A 15,596-nucleotide genomic window follows, 5' to 3' on the forward strand; every position below is an offset into this window, starting at 1 on the left:
TTTTCATGGCATCTTCTAGGGCTACTAATTATACATAGCGGTACGGATTGACTACATTGTGTTCTAAAGGAACCAAATATTAAACATAGCAAGTTTCGGGAACCTTTATTCAGCCAACACAGCCCAAATGCAAAAACATAGTTTGGAATCCCCGACGTCAAGCTGACATACCGGCGCTGGGGTTTCGGCGCGAAATTCAAATACTGATACTTGGACCTTCATTTTCTCATCTAATAATCAAACTATATTTTTTTAAATGACTGCCTGCAGGGTTCTCAAACAATGCTTCCTTAGTCTAAACTGATTTATTGTTTCGCTTTAGTGTCCCTTTAAGTTTGATTACGACTACAGCTACCCTATCATTAATGCTGTAGAATTCGTCAATGTTGCCGCTATGTCCTTATGGATTATGAATCCTACCCCGTGTTGCTTCTTATATGGGAGACCTCTATAGCAGAGGACATGTCCATTATTCAGCAATGTATAAGCCTCACCAGTTCTTCTAATCTCACTAAGGCCGGTGATATCCCAAACAATGTCTGATAGTTCCTCAAAGAGTCCTGCTAAGCCACCAGCCTCACTCAACATAGTTCGGCAACTAAAGTTTCCATTGGCGGCCTGTTCAGACCCAAAAATTCTTGGCACCCTCTATTGCGTTACAGGTCTGACCACCGCTTTGGTCAGGTGCTCCGCAGCTGCTGGGGACTGAGGGCCATGGGTTAATCGTATGAATCATTTGGGAGGTAGTGGCCGAATACTGTACCAGGGAGGCCAATTCCTGTTCTGGTGAGGGAGTGTCATTGTTGAAGCTTAGCAGGCCTTCCTAATTTGGTTGTACCTGGATTAGTATAGCCCTACTCGCTCTCAGCATCTTTTGCCGGTGTCAGGCGTCACTCCAAACCCACGTCTGCAGATGTTGTGCACTAGAGGAGGTGAATTTCAACCTCACCATCATCAAATTAAAGAAAGAACCACCTTATAGAAGGATTCAAACTTCCGACTATGGCAACCGAGCATTCGACATAGCTCAGTCAGATAATCCCATAGGTGGCAAGGCTACCTTATCGTCGACAAGTACAGCCCAGAGGGCCCTACATGCCTAAAAACTTCTTTGATTTTTCCACGGTGTGTTTTCCTGATCGTGATGGGTAACTCAATATAGAACGGTTTCTAAACGGTTCTGGCCTAGTAGTTCTGGAATCTCACGTGTGCAGGCGGCCGTGAACTCGGCTAGGCAAACCATACAAGCGTACCGATGACCTTTCACCGTTGCGAATGCATGCTCATGATCTACAGGAGTACAAACGAAAACCCACGAAAACGAATATAAGTGCAAATGTAGAAGAAATAAATGGATGCAAACTACAACCTTTTCTTTTTTTACTTGATGAAAATCTTTATTTGAACTTTGCAACTGTTGTTGTTACATCACGTGCCCTAAATAATTTACAATAACCAGCTTTTCTATGGCCAGTTTCGATGTCCTTTTCCCAGGATCTGTATATGTGTCCTGACGTCATGACGCTGAAGGTGTGGTCACATGAAAGCAGGCCATCGTTACGTTTTTGCAATTACTCCGGCTCATTCGGGCATCCACAATGCTGCCACTCATTGCATGGCCCGATAGAGTAGCATGATGGGCGGCCGCGCAGGTGCCATAACGTCACACCGTGCTGCTCTCACGTGACGACCATCTGTGTTATGACGTCACAACACATACATCACCTAACCGAGCCTGGCCATAGAAAAGCTGTTATAGTATATTTAGGGAATTCTGAGGCCTGCATACTTTTTCTAGGGTTTTGAGTTGCAGAACTGTCACACAATGCAAAAAATTAAGATACTGTCAGCACCCCTTTAAGTTATAGCAAGTTGAGCAGAGTATTTACGTACAGAGCAAAATAGTTACATACAAGCCTGCCACTGTGTGACATGCTTGACATTTTTGAAGAGATGGCTCTTTTACCTAATACAAGGAAAGGAGAAGCTGCACTACGAGGAGCAGGATCTTCAACTGGTGTAGAAGCCTGGATTCTCTGGCAAAAGCCTGGATATAAAAACTAGGAATGTGCACAAACTGAATATAGTTCCTGCAATTCGATTTGAACTCCATGAACGATTTAATATTTAACAGCTTTTGATATTCCAAGTTTACAAGGCAAGCACAGATACAAATGATAACTGTGTGGTAGGTCTAAGAGTCTGCTGTTAATCTTTATCTCAACTTAGCTGGTAGTGCTTACCCATTTGTGCAAGTTGTTTCAGAGATGGTTAATTTTTCAAGTGCTTCCCATTCATATGAGCTATGAAAGTCCGTTGTATTCAATTGAAATCAACAGTTTCATGATATTGGAGCATCTGGCCCTAGGAAAAACTGATATAACGAGAGTGTTGGTCTGCTGCCACTTCTCAGTGAAGCTACACAACAGATTTCGTAAAAGGCAGTCAAAGCTATGGATGAGTGAGCATGTGTCTTCCAAGACCCACTATCATCATCTTCTTGCCTGCAGTACATTGACAACGAAAATTACATTTCCACATGCTACTCATTTGAAGTCCTTTCCTTAAGTAATCTAGCTGTTCTGCACCTCAAAAGTTTAGCAGCGAGCAATGCACTGTTTGAGCAGTATCAGTTTAAAATTATGCACCGACACTACACAGAGTTTACGTCTATTGCTTCTTTTATTTCACTTAGTATTTCCAGCTTCATTGTAATGTCAATCTATTAGCGATGTGTTAATGCACATGACGCACTTTTCAGGTGCATCCGAAATTGTCGCGGACCAGTGCTGTCTGGTGTGCCTTGAGCCCACCGTCAACTTCACGACAGGAGAGACCCAGGTCGTCGCACAGCATCTGCACATATGCCAGTTCCTCCTTGCTGAAGTCGTCAACGAACGGTAGCTCGGTGCCAGGTTCTGCAGCAGCCAGTGCCTCGACTGCCTTGCGGATCATGTGACGGGTGAGTGGCTCCACAGCCTGTTCAGTGGTCAGGCGCAGGCGCCTCCGGTTGGCCTTGCGCTCCTCACAGGCTCTGCCGTCAGTCCCCAGTGCACGCATCATGTCGCTGCTCGAAAAGGACGGATCACGTGATCACCTTTTCATCCAAAAATGTGTCTTGGTGCGTGACATGCCTCAAAGCATTTCCTAAAGCAGAAATGGCACTCAAAAATTGAAGGCACCTGGCGGTGTGACATCTCCATAGTGAAATTACCGCATGCACCAACAGCCCTCTTTAAACGCAGTACCAGTTTCAGAATGACCAAAAGGCCCCTATTTTTCATGACTCGGCATGTGCATTAGAGATTCTCGTCTCCTACAGGTAAAAAGAAAGTATGATGCATCATGTCCCCAAAACTACGCCTGGATTGGGAGCCAACATGCTGCTAACAAATGCAGTATTGAGAAAGCATGTCCCACACAGCCTTTCCCCTTTTTCTTTCATCAACAGCTTTCTTTACGATCAGCTAACAATTCTCATTTGGCTGATTTAGCTTCTTGTTAACCCTCTGCGGCACTCTGTCCACAGCTGTGCATACTAAGTCGATATATCAGAATCATATGTACTAATGTCAACGATGACTTCTATGAAGGGGGTGTTCAAATACTGATTCCCCAATCGAATTGAATACAGTAGATTTCTGTTATTTGACTTTGTTCAATTTGATTTATCAGTTAATTCAACCCTGACTGAAGGTCCTGGCTTGGCACCCAGGCATTTCTATGGACCCAAAGTTTCGTTATTTCGATCCTAAAATTTGACTTCGCTGGATAATTTAAACTTGACCAGTCAGCATGCATGCACCTGACCCATACGGTGACCCCGATAGTGACTCCTTTAGTGGCAGTGTCTGTCTCGGTGGACCTTAGAGGACAGTGAATGCATTGAACATACGTAATCTCCCTTCGAAAATATTTATTTCCAGCCTGCCCCAGGAAGATTTTCAAGCAATAACCATAGCTCATTTACCAGATTTTAATGCACACTTTTCTTTCTTTTCCTTTCAAGAAAATTTGGCCGGAAACTGCCCCGCTTGGTGCAATCAAATACAAAACCAAAACAACAGTCGTGGTGTCTGTATGCTTTACTGCATAACAAAAATTTACTGCAGTGAAACTAACCTTAAAATCTAGGCAGCCAAGCTGACTTTTGCAAACTGGCCACCATTCTTCAAAACATTAATAATTAGACTCTCACCCATATGTCTTGCTAAAAAATTGGGTGCACGTTAGATTTCTACTTTGTTTAGTAGCGTAATATCATTTCTATGTTAGTTTTCTACTTCAGACACATAGAAAGTGGGCGGGCATTTGAGTTGAGGGCATGTTAGACTCGACCAAATATACTGCCAAATGAATCGGCAGCGTGTTCTGGGTTTTCTTTTTCAGCATCTTGTTTAATTCGAGCCACCGGATAATTAATCAATTCCATTGGTTCCGTCAGGGTCATATTAACAGAAGTTGACTGTACGAATATTCGAGAAGAACTGCCATTGAACACCAAATATTTTCTCATTTCTAAACAAGGCAAAGTATAAAGTCAGCATGGGGTTCATTTTATGTGAAAGGCTTGTTCACAATATTTGATACATACATGTAATGTCATTCACAACTGAACATTGGTTCAACTGAGGAGCTTATACAACTGCATTCAGTTATATCATGCACCATAACAACAGTAATCTGATGCATGGCAAGCACAATGTTCATTGAAGGAGATAATTGTGCACTACTACAGCACTGTGGTATAGGGAGTTAACAGGTCCTGCCCCCTGGTGGGTGAACTTGATCATTTGAGAGCTGTGATGCAGCTTGGTGTAAGTAGACGGAGATTAAATAAACATCATTGTAGGTACATGTGCAAATACATTCTGATATAGTAGAGACAGACTATTATATAGCATACGACAAGCACCACATTGTTCTAATGGTATGCACACATAGCAACTACCCAAGTAATGAATTGTTTCACTTGAATCAAGACAGCAGATTCAAAGATTGCTTATAAGCAAGGCATTGTTATTGAGTGAAGGAATGCAGGCCAATTGGTATTGGGGGTGAGCTCCACCACTGGAAAAGCTTGCACCATCGTCGGCGTGTAGTGGCATGAGGGATCACGTGGACACAGCAGCCGCGTCGGCTGCTTCGGAAGTGCCAAAGCGAGCTGAAAATGGAAGTTGAAAGTCACACCTGCACTGCAGTTCTGATTAAGCAGTGAGGCTTTGCCGCCTTGAGTATCTGCTTGACAACATTTGAAAGCACTATATAATAGGTAGTGGCTGCCTTTGGAGGCATGCAGCATGGTAGACTGCTGCTCGGTGCCACGGTGCCAGACGTACGCAACGAAGCCCGGTGTCAGCCTTATTCCCACGTAGTTGTAGGGCAAGAAGCTGTGTGTAGTTTGGCTCGCCTAACTTAGAACCGGCAAACAGCCATCAGCTACAACACGGGTATGCAGCAAGCACAGATGCAAGGAAGATTTCTGCTACGGCGTCGGGACTGTGATGTTCGGTGAATAGCATAAGACGCGCACTGAGACACTTGTCCGCGCCCACTGTCCAGCTAATGTTGTGACGCTTTGGTCTATGAACTTGTTGATGCTAGATAGTGGCAAGTTCACTGGAATGGAAAGGGAGCGGTAAGAAGCACATTAAAAAAAGGCATGGTATATGGTCGTGTTTGTGTTAAGAATTAATGTACTGTATTACAAAAAAGAAGCAGTTGTAAATCGCACACTGAGAAGACCAACACACATACAGTGTGACGCAACTTGAGAACTAATATTGAAATGTCCAAAAATTTAGAAGAAAAAAAAAATGATTGAATCGTTGCGACGGCACATCACAGTTGTCGTAGGTGTCGAAGTCTCTATAACGAAATTATTTTTGAACAGCTCTGACAGTGCCTATGCAGCAATGGTTGCTTGTGTACTGTCAAATGCTCTGCTTGGGAGCACTTCGGCGCCAGTTCTGTGCCAATACGGAGGAAGAAGTTGGCGTTCGTGTGTGTCTCACTCTGTTGGTTTTTCGGGCTGTGGCAGCCTTGTGTTAGTGGCCCTTTTCCAGAGGCCGTGCCCATGCTGCTGAGATGAACACGTCTGTTACAGCTCATACTCTGTGGCCTAAAGCTCACAGCATGGTGTGAAACGGACATGCATGCAGATGTGCAGTCGGCTGCTGCGAACCCATGCGATCGCTGCATTGAGGCTTCATTCTGTTATGCTCCATTCGGTTACACAGACAGCCCACTATAAGAACATATTTCACATAGTTTGCTCTCAGCATTTGCCTACCTTTCACGCAAGAAGCAGATTTGGGAGACTCCATCGCGGCGACCGCACGCAGTGGCGTTCACTGTACGTATTCGGTAAATAGATAGTGTCTGTAAAGGATATTGTGCTTTCAGTTTGCCCAAGATTATTATTTTGACAGTAAAAAACTTCCCTCGTTTTGGGAGTACTTACAGAACCGTCCAGGAGGGCTGCCGTGTGGTGTTTTCATTGAGTGCCGTAAGACAAATCTATGAGGAGCGCACCACATTATCCCTCCTACTACACAAGCGAGGCGCTTCCGACAGACGGCGACTCCACAAGTCCTTGCCCCCAATAGCATTGTCAGGTACAAAATAGCGCAACAAAAAGGACAGACAGCAAGACGAAACAACACAAGCGTTAATTTGCAACCAAATTAATGTACAATGGGAAACATTGGCTTTGTCAAACCATCATACACACATACATCAAGCCTTCTGGCAGATTTCCTTTTTTTTTCTGTCTAGTAGTAGAAGTCACTGCTGCAGTGATATCAGCAGATTATTTTCAGTAACACAATTTCACCGAAAGGGGAATAAAATATACACTTTTATTGCACTTCCCTCCCCCTTTTCCCCCCCAGTGATAACATCTAACAGGCAGCTGATTGAACGTGAGAGCTAGGTCATACCACAGAATCAGGGTCCTTACCACCTCAGATGATAGAGACATCCTTTTTACATCAAAACCACGGAAGGTGCACTTACACAAATACCACAACCTAGCTTTTCTATTTCAGCTGCCTCCAATATTTCCCATTGCCATCTTTTATCAGCACAATGTAAAACATTGAGTCTCGTGGTATGGGGGGCGACAGCCCCAAAAATTGCAGTGCGAGGCCAAATGGTGCTCCTCAAGTTATGGTCTAGGAGACGGCCTGTTTCCTTAGCTCGTCATTCAGGCAAGCTGGCAAGCAGGCTGACATACACACGTCCATAGATGATTAGGTATTTTTCAGCCAGACAGAGCATTGCCTGAACAACAGTTTAAGAGAACATGCTGCCTCCTTGACGTATTGTTTAATTCAACCAATTTCGTCAGTCCTGTTACGGTCAAATTAACAGAAGTAGACTATTTATATACAATTTAACCCAATTATACGGCTTTCATAGATTATGAAAATTCACTTGATTCAGTAGGAATACCAGCAGTAATATAGGCATTACCTAATCAAGGAGCACAGCAGGCATACATGAATATCTTCAGAAATATCTACAGATTCCACAGTTACCTTGGTTCTCCACAAGAAAACTAGAAAGTTACCTATCAAGAAAGGGGTCAGGCAAGGACGCACAATCTCTCCAATGCTATTCACTGCATCCTTTGAAGAAGTACTATATTCAAGTTATTAAACTGGGAAAGCTTAGGAGTGAGGATCAACAGCAAATATTTCAGCAACCTTCAGTTCGCAGATGACATTGTCCTGTTCAGCAACACTGCAGACGAATTACAACAAATGATTGAGGACCTTAACAGAGAGAGTGCAACAGTGGGGTCGAATATTAATATGCAGACGACAAAGATAATGTTGAATAGCCTGGCAAGGGAACAAGAGTTCAGGAACACCAGTCAGCCTCTAACGTCTATAAAGGAGGACATTTATCTAGGTAAATTACTCACAGGGTACCCTGATCATGAGAAGGAAATTTACAGAAGAATAAAAATGGGTTGGAGTACATACGGCAGGCATTACCATATTCTGCCTGGGAGCTTACCACTACTATCATTGAGAAGAAAGGTGTACAATCACTGCATTCTACCGGTGCTAACATATGGGGCAGAAACTTGGAGGTTGACAAAGAAGCTCGAGAACAAATTAAGGGCCGTGCAGGGAGCGATGGAACGAAAAATGTTGGGGGTAATGTCAAGAGATAAGATGAGAGGGCTGTGGGTCAGAGAGCAAACGGGGATAGCCAATATTGTAATTGGCCTTAAGAGAAAAAAATGGAGCTGGGCAGGCCATGTAATACGTAGGACGGATAACCGGTGAACCATTAGAATTGCAGAATGAGTGCCAAGAGAAGGAAAGCACAGTCGAGGACAGCAGAAATCTAGGTAGGGTGATGAAATTAGGAAATCTGCAGGCTCAAGTTGGAATCAGTTGACACAGGATAGGGGTAATTGGAGATCACAGGGAGAGGCCTTCGTCCTGCAGTGGACATAAAGATAGGCTGAGGGTCATGATGATGATGATAATAATGAAAAAGCTTATGTGCTAAAAATAGTTCAATTACTATATCAGATAATTCGATATACTCAAGTTCACCTATAATGAACTAAAATTAGCTGTTATGATGAGTGTTTCGCTCCTTACTGTGAATGGCGTCGTTAATTGACCGCGCCTCGAATGCTGCGTTGCAGGAGATTTATTACCTAACAATGAAGTCTTCCAGTGCATTATTGTATATCAGCATTTGGTCGCCATGTTGGAATGGCGGCTGCTCTGCGGCAAGACTTGGTGCTTGTTTTCCCGCATCGCTTCAGTGTAGCGGCGGTGTAGCGCGCTGCGGCTGTAGCAAACCGTGCGTGTTGCCATGCTACGCAATGCGTGGATGGTAAAGATCTTTGTTTAAACTCCAGTCTTTATGTTTATCTTTATGTCACTCATGTTCGGTTGCGGGTCTTTTTTAGGGATCAGAAGGGTGATTAGTTGCTATCCTGAAATTGCCGCGAGTATCGAGATGATGATCGTCACTGCGTGCTGCCGTTTTCCAGGTTATTTTGATGAGCTCTAAACTAAGATAAGTGCATTCGTCATCGCATTTGTAAATCTTGCCTTGTGTTTATAATGCTTAACAGAATAATTAACTAGATCTATTCTGCGCATATATATTTCTTTTGCAGTGTTGATGTTCAAATGCATTGCTTAAAAAGAGCACAATGTTTGCATTGCTGGGCACAGCGTCGAACTGAATATATAGTAAGCCTCAGCAGCCGAGGCTAGGCGACTGCAGACAGCGTTTTTGATTATAAGCGCCTAAGGGCTCCATGCAAGGAACAATCATGACGCAGTATTAGCATTCATACATGTCTATTTAAACTTGCTGTTTAACACCAGAATGGCTGAAGGTGTAAGGGAATGGCACATTTGAAATTTAAACTAGAGGTGCAGAATACTTGTTCATGAACAGTGACTGTAATGAGGCACATGGTTATCATATTGATAATGATGCTAAAGAACGTGACCTTTTCGGTAATGGAGAGGAAGACATTCTTAGAAGACTGCTTAACCATTACTGCAGCCTTCTGGACATGCTGAGAAAAATACGGACTGTGTGCAGAGGTGCACCCACAAAGTCAACTGGATTGCACAGTTGGCAAATGCTTTATCAATTGACAGAAGTATACAAAAATACTTCAGCCTGCAGCAGTAGCTCAGTGGTGACAACAGCCTTTTGCTGCTAACATAACTGAGTCAAACAGCCGAATAGATGCAAATTAGATAAAATGGAACATTTACCACCGGGATATTGCCTTTCTGTAGTTACAGCAGATACTTTTGAAGCGTAACCTAAGAAGTAGCCAATATGCTCAACTGAAATATTACTTAAGCAAGGTGCAGAAAATGCCCAAGTCTGGTCCCCTTTCTTCTTTTTCTCTTTTATTCCTGTCTCCTTTTTCTTTCACTCTTTCTCCCCTTTATTATAATGTGCTGTTAGTGCAAAATAGGTGCCACTGGAGCAACTGTAGCATCCAGCATCACTGCTGTTGTACCATTTCGTAGTGCAGTGATTACATAGATTTTGTTGGTGGGTAGGTACTTGTAGAGGTAGGATGAGCATCCGCCTCGCATGCAAGAGGACCGTGGTTCAAATCTCGGTGCTGCACAATTTTCCACCGGATTAAAAAAAAATCCACGTGTTGATAAAATTGCATAAACAGGCCTGGAGTGCAGCCTGATCCCAGTGACCAGAACCGGTAATGCACTCCCTCACCAGAGCAGCATTGGCCACCCTGGTGCAGTACTTGGCCACAACCTCCTATAGAACTATGTACAACAATCAAACCCCGGCCCTCAGTCCCCAGCAGCTGCGAAGCAACTGACCACGGCGGCGGTCAGACCTGCGATGCTACGCAGCAGAGAGTGCTGAGAATCTCTGGATCTAGAAAAGCCGCCATTGGAGTCCGAACCTGGCAACGTTTAATGCTAGAACGTTATCTAGTGAGGCGGATCTAGCAGTGCTATTGGAGGAATTAGCGGGCACTAAATGGGACATAATAGGGCTAAGTGAGGTTAGGAGGACAAAGGAAGCGTATACATTGCTAAAAAGCGGGCACTTCCTGTGCTACCGGGGCTTAGTGGAGAGACAAGAACTAGGAGTCGGATTCCTGATTAATAAGGATATAGCTGGTAACATGCAGGAATTCTATAGCATTAACGAGAGGGTGGCAGGTCTTGTTGTGAAACTTAGCAAGAGGTACAAATTGAAGGTCATACACGTCTACGCACCTACATCCAGTCATGATGACCAGCAAGCCGAAAGATTTTCTGAAGATGTGAAATTGGCAATGGGTAAAGTCAAAACAAAATACACTATACTGATGGGCGACTTCAATGCCAGGGTAGGCAAGAAGCAGGCTGGAGACAAGTCAGTGGGGGAATATGGCATAAGTTATAGGAATAGCAGGGGAGAGTTATTAGTAGAGTTTGCAGAACGGAATAATTTACGGATAGTTGCAGTGAAGCAAGCATTTTATTTCAGTTCAATAAACAATTAGGCTTTCAACGTTCCACTATAATAAACTAATGAAAACGTACAAAGTTACGCGCTTATAATTTTATTTTTGTCGTTGCTGCCTTATTTAGGTAACAGGGAAAGTTTGAAGTACGAACTATTTGCAGTGTTGCGGAGGAACAGTGGCTGGCGGTTATGAGGGCGTGGGCAGGGCTTCATTGCAGACTTGAGTTGTATCCGACTATAGCTGATTCCAACTTGCATCAGCGAATTTCCTAATTTCATCACTGCACCTAATATTCTTCCATCCTCAATTGTGTTTTCCTTCCCTTGCAACTCATTCTTTAACTCTAATGGTCCACCAGTTATTTGCCCTACGCATTACATGGCTCGCCCAGCTCTACTCTTCAAATGGGTAAGCATTTCTATGCTTACCCGACAAGAAAACTGGATGGTTTTCTTGTCGGGTAAGCATAGAAATGCCAATGAAGCAGCAGAAACAGCGCTCATGGAGCTCTCAGCACACACCTCACTCTGTCACTTTCACAGATGGCTTTCAAGATACAGGCATGCACATCCTCTCTTCAACACTAAGTAAGTGACAACAACACAGTGCCCGAAGCTATGAGCAGTCGACACTCTTTGTCGGCATCGCAGATCACTTCCAAGGTGCAGCCGACGCAATGGTGCCATACTAAGCCGCCGCTTGAGTATGTTTGGTTACGGTTCATATGGTTTGACAAGAATTGATAAGGTGCTAAAGAGTCATAACGGCTTACATTGGTCGGAATATCATCAGTGCACCTGGTACCTCCACCTGCAGTACTTTGCTTGCGTCAGCAATGCTCCTTGCGCTGCCGTCGGCACCAGTTCATGTCACCACTGCGCTGCTATTAGTACTGGCCTCATTAAGTTTCATAACATAGATAATGACATCGGGCTGCATGGAAATGAGCAAGTGGCAACATTCTTACCCATACTTAGACAACTCCCAAAGCAGCTTCTGCATGAATTTGTTCTCTTAATCTCAACTAGAATATCGGCTATCCCCATTTGCTCTCCGATCCACACCGCTCTTTCCCTGTCTCTTAACGTAAGGCCTAACATTTTTTATTTTATAATACATTGTGTGGTCCTTTCCTTGTTCTCGAGCTTCTTTTGTTAATTAACCTCCATGTTTCCGCCCCGTATGTTGGCACTGGTAGAATGCAATGATTATACACTTTTCTTTTCAACGACAGTGGTAAGCTCCTAGTCATAATTTGGTAATGCCTGCCATATGCTCTCCAACTCATTTTTCTTCTGTAAATTTCCTTCTCATACTCAACATACTCCTGCACAGAAAGGCTGACTGGTGATCCTGAACTCTCCTCCCCTTGCCAGGCTATTGACCATTGCCTTTGCCTCCTGCATATTAGTCTTCAACCCCCTTCTTACACTTTCTCTGTTAAGGTCCTCAATCATTTGTTGCTATTCATCCCCAGTGTTGCTGAACAGGACAATGTCATCTGCAAACCGAAGGTTGCCGAGATATTAGGCATTAATTCTCACTCCTAAGCCTTTCCAGTTCGAAATATTCGAATTCACCACCTCCAAAGAAAGCAAAGGCCGTGAATAGCATTGGAGACATTGTCTCCTTGCCTGACCCTTTTCTTGGTAGGTAATTTTCTACTTTTCTTGTGGAGATCCAAGGTAGTTGTGAAATCTTTGTATTTACTTCCCAAAATATTCACGTGTGCCTCCTGTTCCCTTTGATTACGCAATGCCTCTGTGACCAGAGGCATAGCTAGGGGGGGGGGGGGGGAGAGGGGGCTTATGGGGCTTCAGCCCCTCCCCCCTCCCCGAAATTTTTCCGTGCTGTCATGCACCGCTGACAAAAACAACCCCCGGCGCCGGAAATCCTTCTGGATTATGTCTAGATTGTCATTTTCACGCTCAAAAGAAGATGTCAGTGTGAAAATTGTGAACTTGGGCCGGATTTCACGGCGACACCCATGCATCGGGAGTCGCATGACGCAAGAAGCCCCCTCCGAGCACCAAGATTCAAGGGCGTTTTGATGGCGAGCGGGCTCGTCGCGGCATCTCGCAAAGGCCACAGAATCTACGGAGCGCATGGATTTAAATTCCTAAACTTTATGGGTACATATAAAGTTCTCATAAAGTTTTGATGCGAAAGGTGCATTGACGTTTCCAAAATCGTGCTTTAGATTTTCTATTCCAGAACTTTGTGGGTTTAATGTTGTTGTAAACATTTCACGCCAAAGGTGCACTGACTTTTCTAAGGTCGTACATCGGACCATACAACGAGACAAGCCAAATCAACACACTATTAAGCAAATTGACAAAGCACGCAGCAAGGTCCGATGAGACGAAGCGTTGTGGTGGTTCATTTGTGCTGTCATGTCACAGAAAAGAATATTGTGACGCAGCAGTAATCACGGCTTTTATTCCGCGTCACAAGATTAGGCGAACCGACCACGCCCACAGCACGGAGCACACTCGAGAGCCAGCCCCACAAGCGATGATGAAGAAGAACCCCATATAAACCCCATATGATGATGATCGTGTACAGATGACAAAGAATAGCTTATAAATTCCCACACTAATGTCCCCTCGCACGAGAGCGGCCATCCTGGCCGCAATTCAAAGGGGCGGTGAACGTCTCGTGAAAGGCTTCATACGGGAAACGTGGACAATCTCAGCGGCGCGGCAGCGGCGGTCATTAGGAACAATAACTGGTTCCACGCGATAGTTCACTGGAGAAGTCTGCTCCAAGACTTTGTAGGGGCCGATGAACCGAAGCTGAAACTTGTCACACAAGCCAGGAGTACGAACTGGTGTCCGGAGTAGCACTTCCTCGCCAGGGCGGAAGCACACGACGCGATGAGAGGCGTCGTAATGCTGCTTGCGGTCCTGTTGCCGTGCTTCGGTGTTGATGCGGGCGAGCTGGCGACAACGCAGAATGCGGGACACATATTCTTCGCAGGAGGAAGGACATTGATGGACAGTTGGCGCGAAGAAAGAGACGTCAAGACAGGAAGAGGGCGAACGACCATAGACAAGGTAGAATGGCGAGTAACCGGTCGTGCGTTGAACGGCGGTATTATATGCAAAGGTCACGAATGGTAAAATTGCGTCCCAGTTTCTGTGATCCGGGTCAATGTACATGGCTAACATGTCTGACAGCGTGCGATGAAATCGCTCTGTGAGGCCGTTGCTTTGCGGATGGTAACTGGAGGTAGTCTTGTGGGTGGTTCCGGAGGCTCTGAGTACTTCGTCTAGTAGTTGCGAGAGGAATGCTTTTCCACGGTCGCTCAGGAGGACGCGAGGAGCACCATGACGCAGTATTAAGGATTGAAATATGAATGCAGCAACTTCAGAGGCTGAGGCAGAACTCACACAAGTTGTTTCGGCGTAGCGTGTCAAGTGATCAACGGCTGTCACAATCCATCGTTTACCGGTGAGAGTCACAGGAAGTGGGCCATATAGGTCAACTCCAACGACCTCAAATGGTTGTGATGGACAAGGAACCGGTTGCAGTTGTCCGCTTGGAGCTGATGTAGGGAGCTTTCGACGCTGACATAGAGCGCAGGAAGCGACATACCTCGCTACACTGGCGGACAATCCAGGCCAGTAAAGCGCCCTTTGATGCGGTCATAGGTTTTCTGGAAACCAAGGTGACCAGCAGTCATGTCGTCGTGAGAAGCCCGCAGGACATAAGCACGTAGAGAGCGTGGCAGAACAGGAACCCAGCGTTGACCGTCAGGGTGATAGACATGACGGTATAGGACGCGGTTGTCAATCTTAAATTGCGTCAGCTGCCGACGAAGGCGGGCGTTAGGCGGGCGCGAAGCTCCTTGAAGGTGGTCGATGATGCGCCGACAGTAAGAGTCGGCAAGTTGATGAAATTGAAAGGATTTGTTGTCGTGTGGAGGCATCTCGTCGACAGTGGCCAACAAGAAAGCATCTGAGGAGGGATCGAGCGAAAGCTTGTCACGGATGGTAGTTGGAGCTCCATTGCATGGTGTCGTAGGAAGCGGACAGCGAGAAAGTGCGTCTGCATCTTGGTGTTTTTTTCCGCACTTGTAGGTAATGGTAAAGTCGTATTCTTGCAAACGAAGAATCCACCGACCAAGTCGTCCAGACAAGTTCTTCAGCGTCGAAAGCCAGCATAATGCATGATGGTCTGTAACGATCGTAAAGTGGTGGCCGTGAAGATAAGGTCGAAACTTCTGCACAGACCAAATGATAGCTAGACATTCCTGCTCCGTGATGGTGTAATTCTTTTCGGCGTTTGTCAGAACGCGACTTGCGTATGCGACGACCCTCTCACCTAAAGTGTCGTCTCGCTGTAGGAGAATGCCACCAATTTCGTGACCACTAGCATCCGTATGCAGGAGGGTAGGAGCAGCTTCATCAAAATGGCGTAGTACTGGTTCAGATGTGAGAGCGCGCTTCAGATGGGTGAACGCAGATTCACATTCGGGAGACCACACAAAGGGAACATTAGAACCCAGTAATTTGTGCAGAGGTGACGCTATTGAGGCGAAGCCCTGTATGAATCGCCGAAAATAGGAAGCGAGGCCTAAGAAACTACGCAAATCTTTGGT

At 45.1% G+C, this 15,596-nt stretch overlaps 1 protein-coding gene across 1 annotated transcript in view; it reads right to left on the reverse strand.

Annotated features, from left to right (window-relative positions):
• Positions 1-2,663: 2,663 nt before the first annotated feature.
• LOC126531857 (inactive peptidyl-prolyl cis-trans isomerase FKBP6-like) overlaps positions 2,664-15,596 on the reverse strand; it is a 67,804-nt gene continuing 54,871 nt past the window's right edge. The window contains exon 6 of the mRNA XM_050179598.3: positions 2,664-3,067. Coding sequence (XP_050035555.1) covers positions 2,758-3,067 — 310 coding nt within the window. The 3' untranslated portion in view covers positions 2,664-2,757. The remainder of the gene's footprint in view (positions 3,068-15,596) is intronic.

The sequence above is a fragment of the Dermacentor andersoni genome, chromosome 5, assembly GCF_023375885.2.
Source record: "Dermacentor andersoni chromosome 5, qqDerAnde1_hic_scaffold, whole genome shotgun sequence".
Lineage (NCBI taxonomy): Eukaryota > Metazoa > Arthropoda > Arachnida > Ixodida > Ixodidae > Dermacentor > Dermacentor andersoni.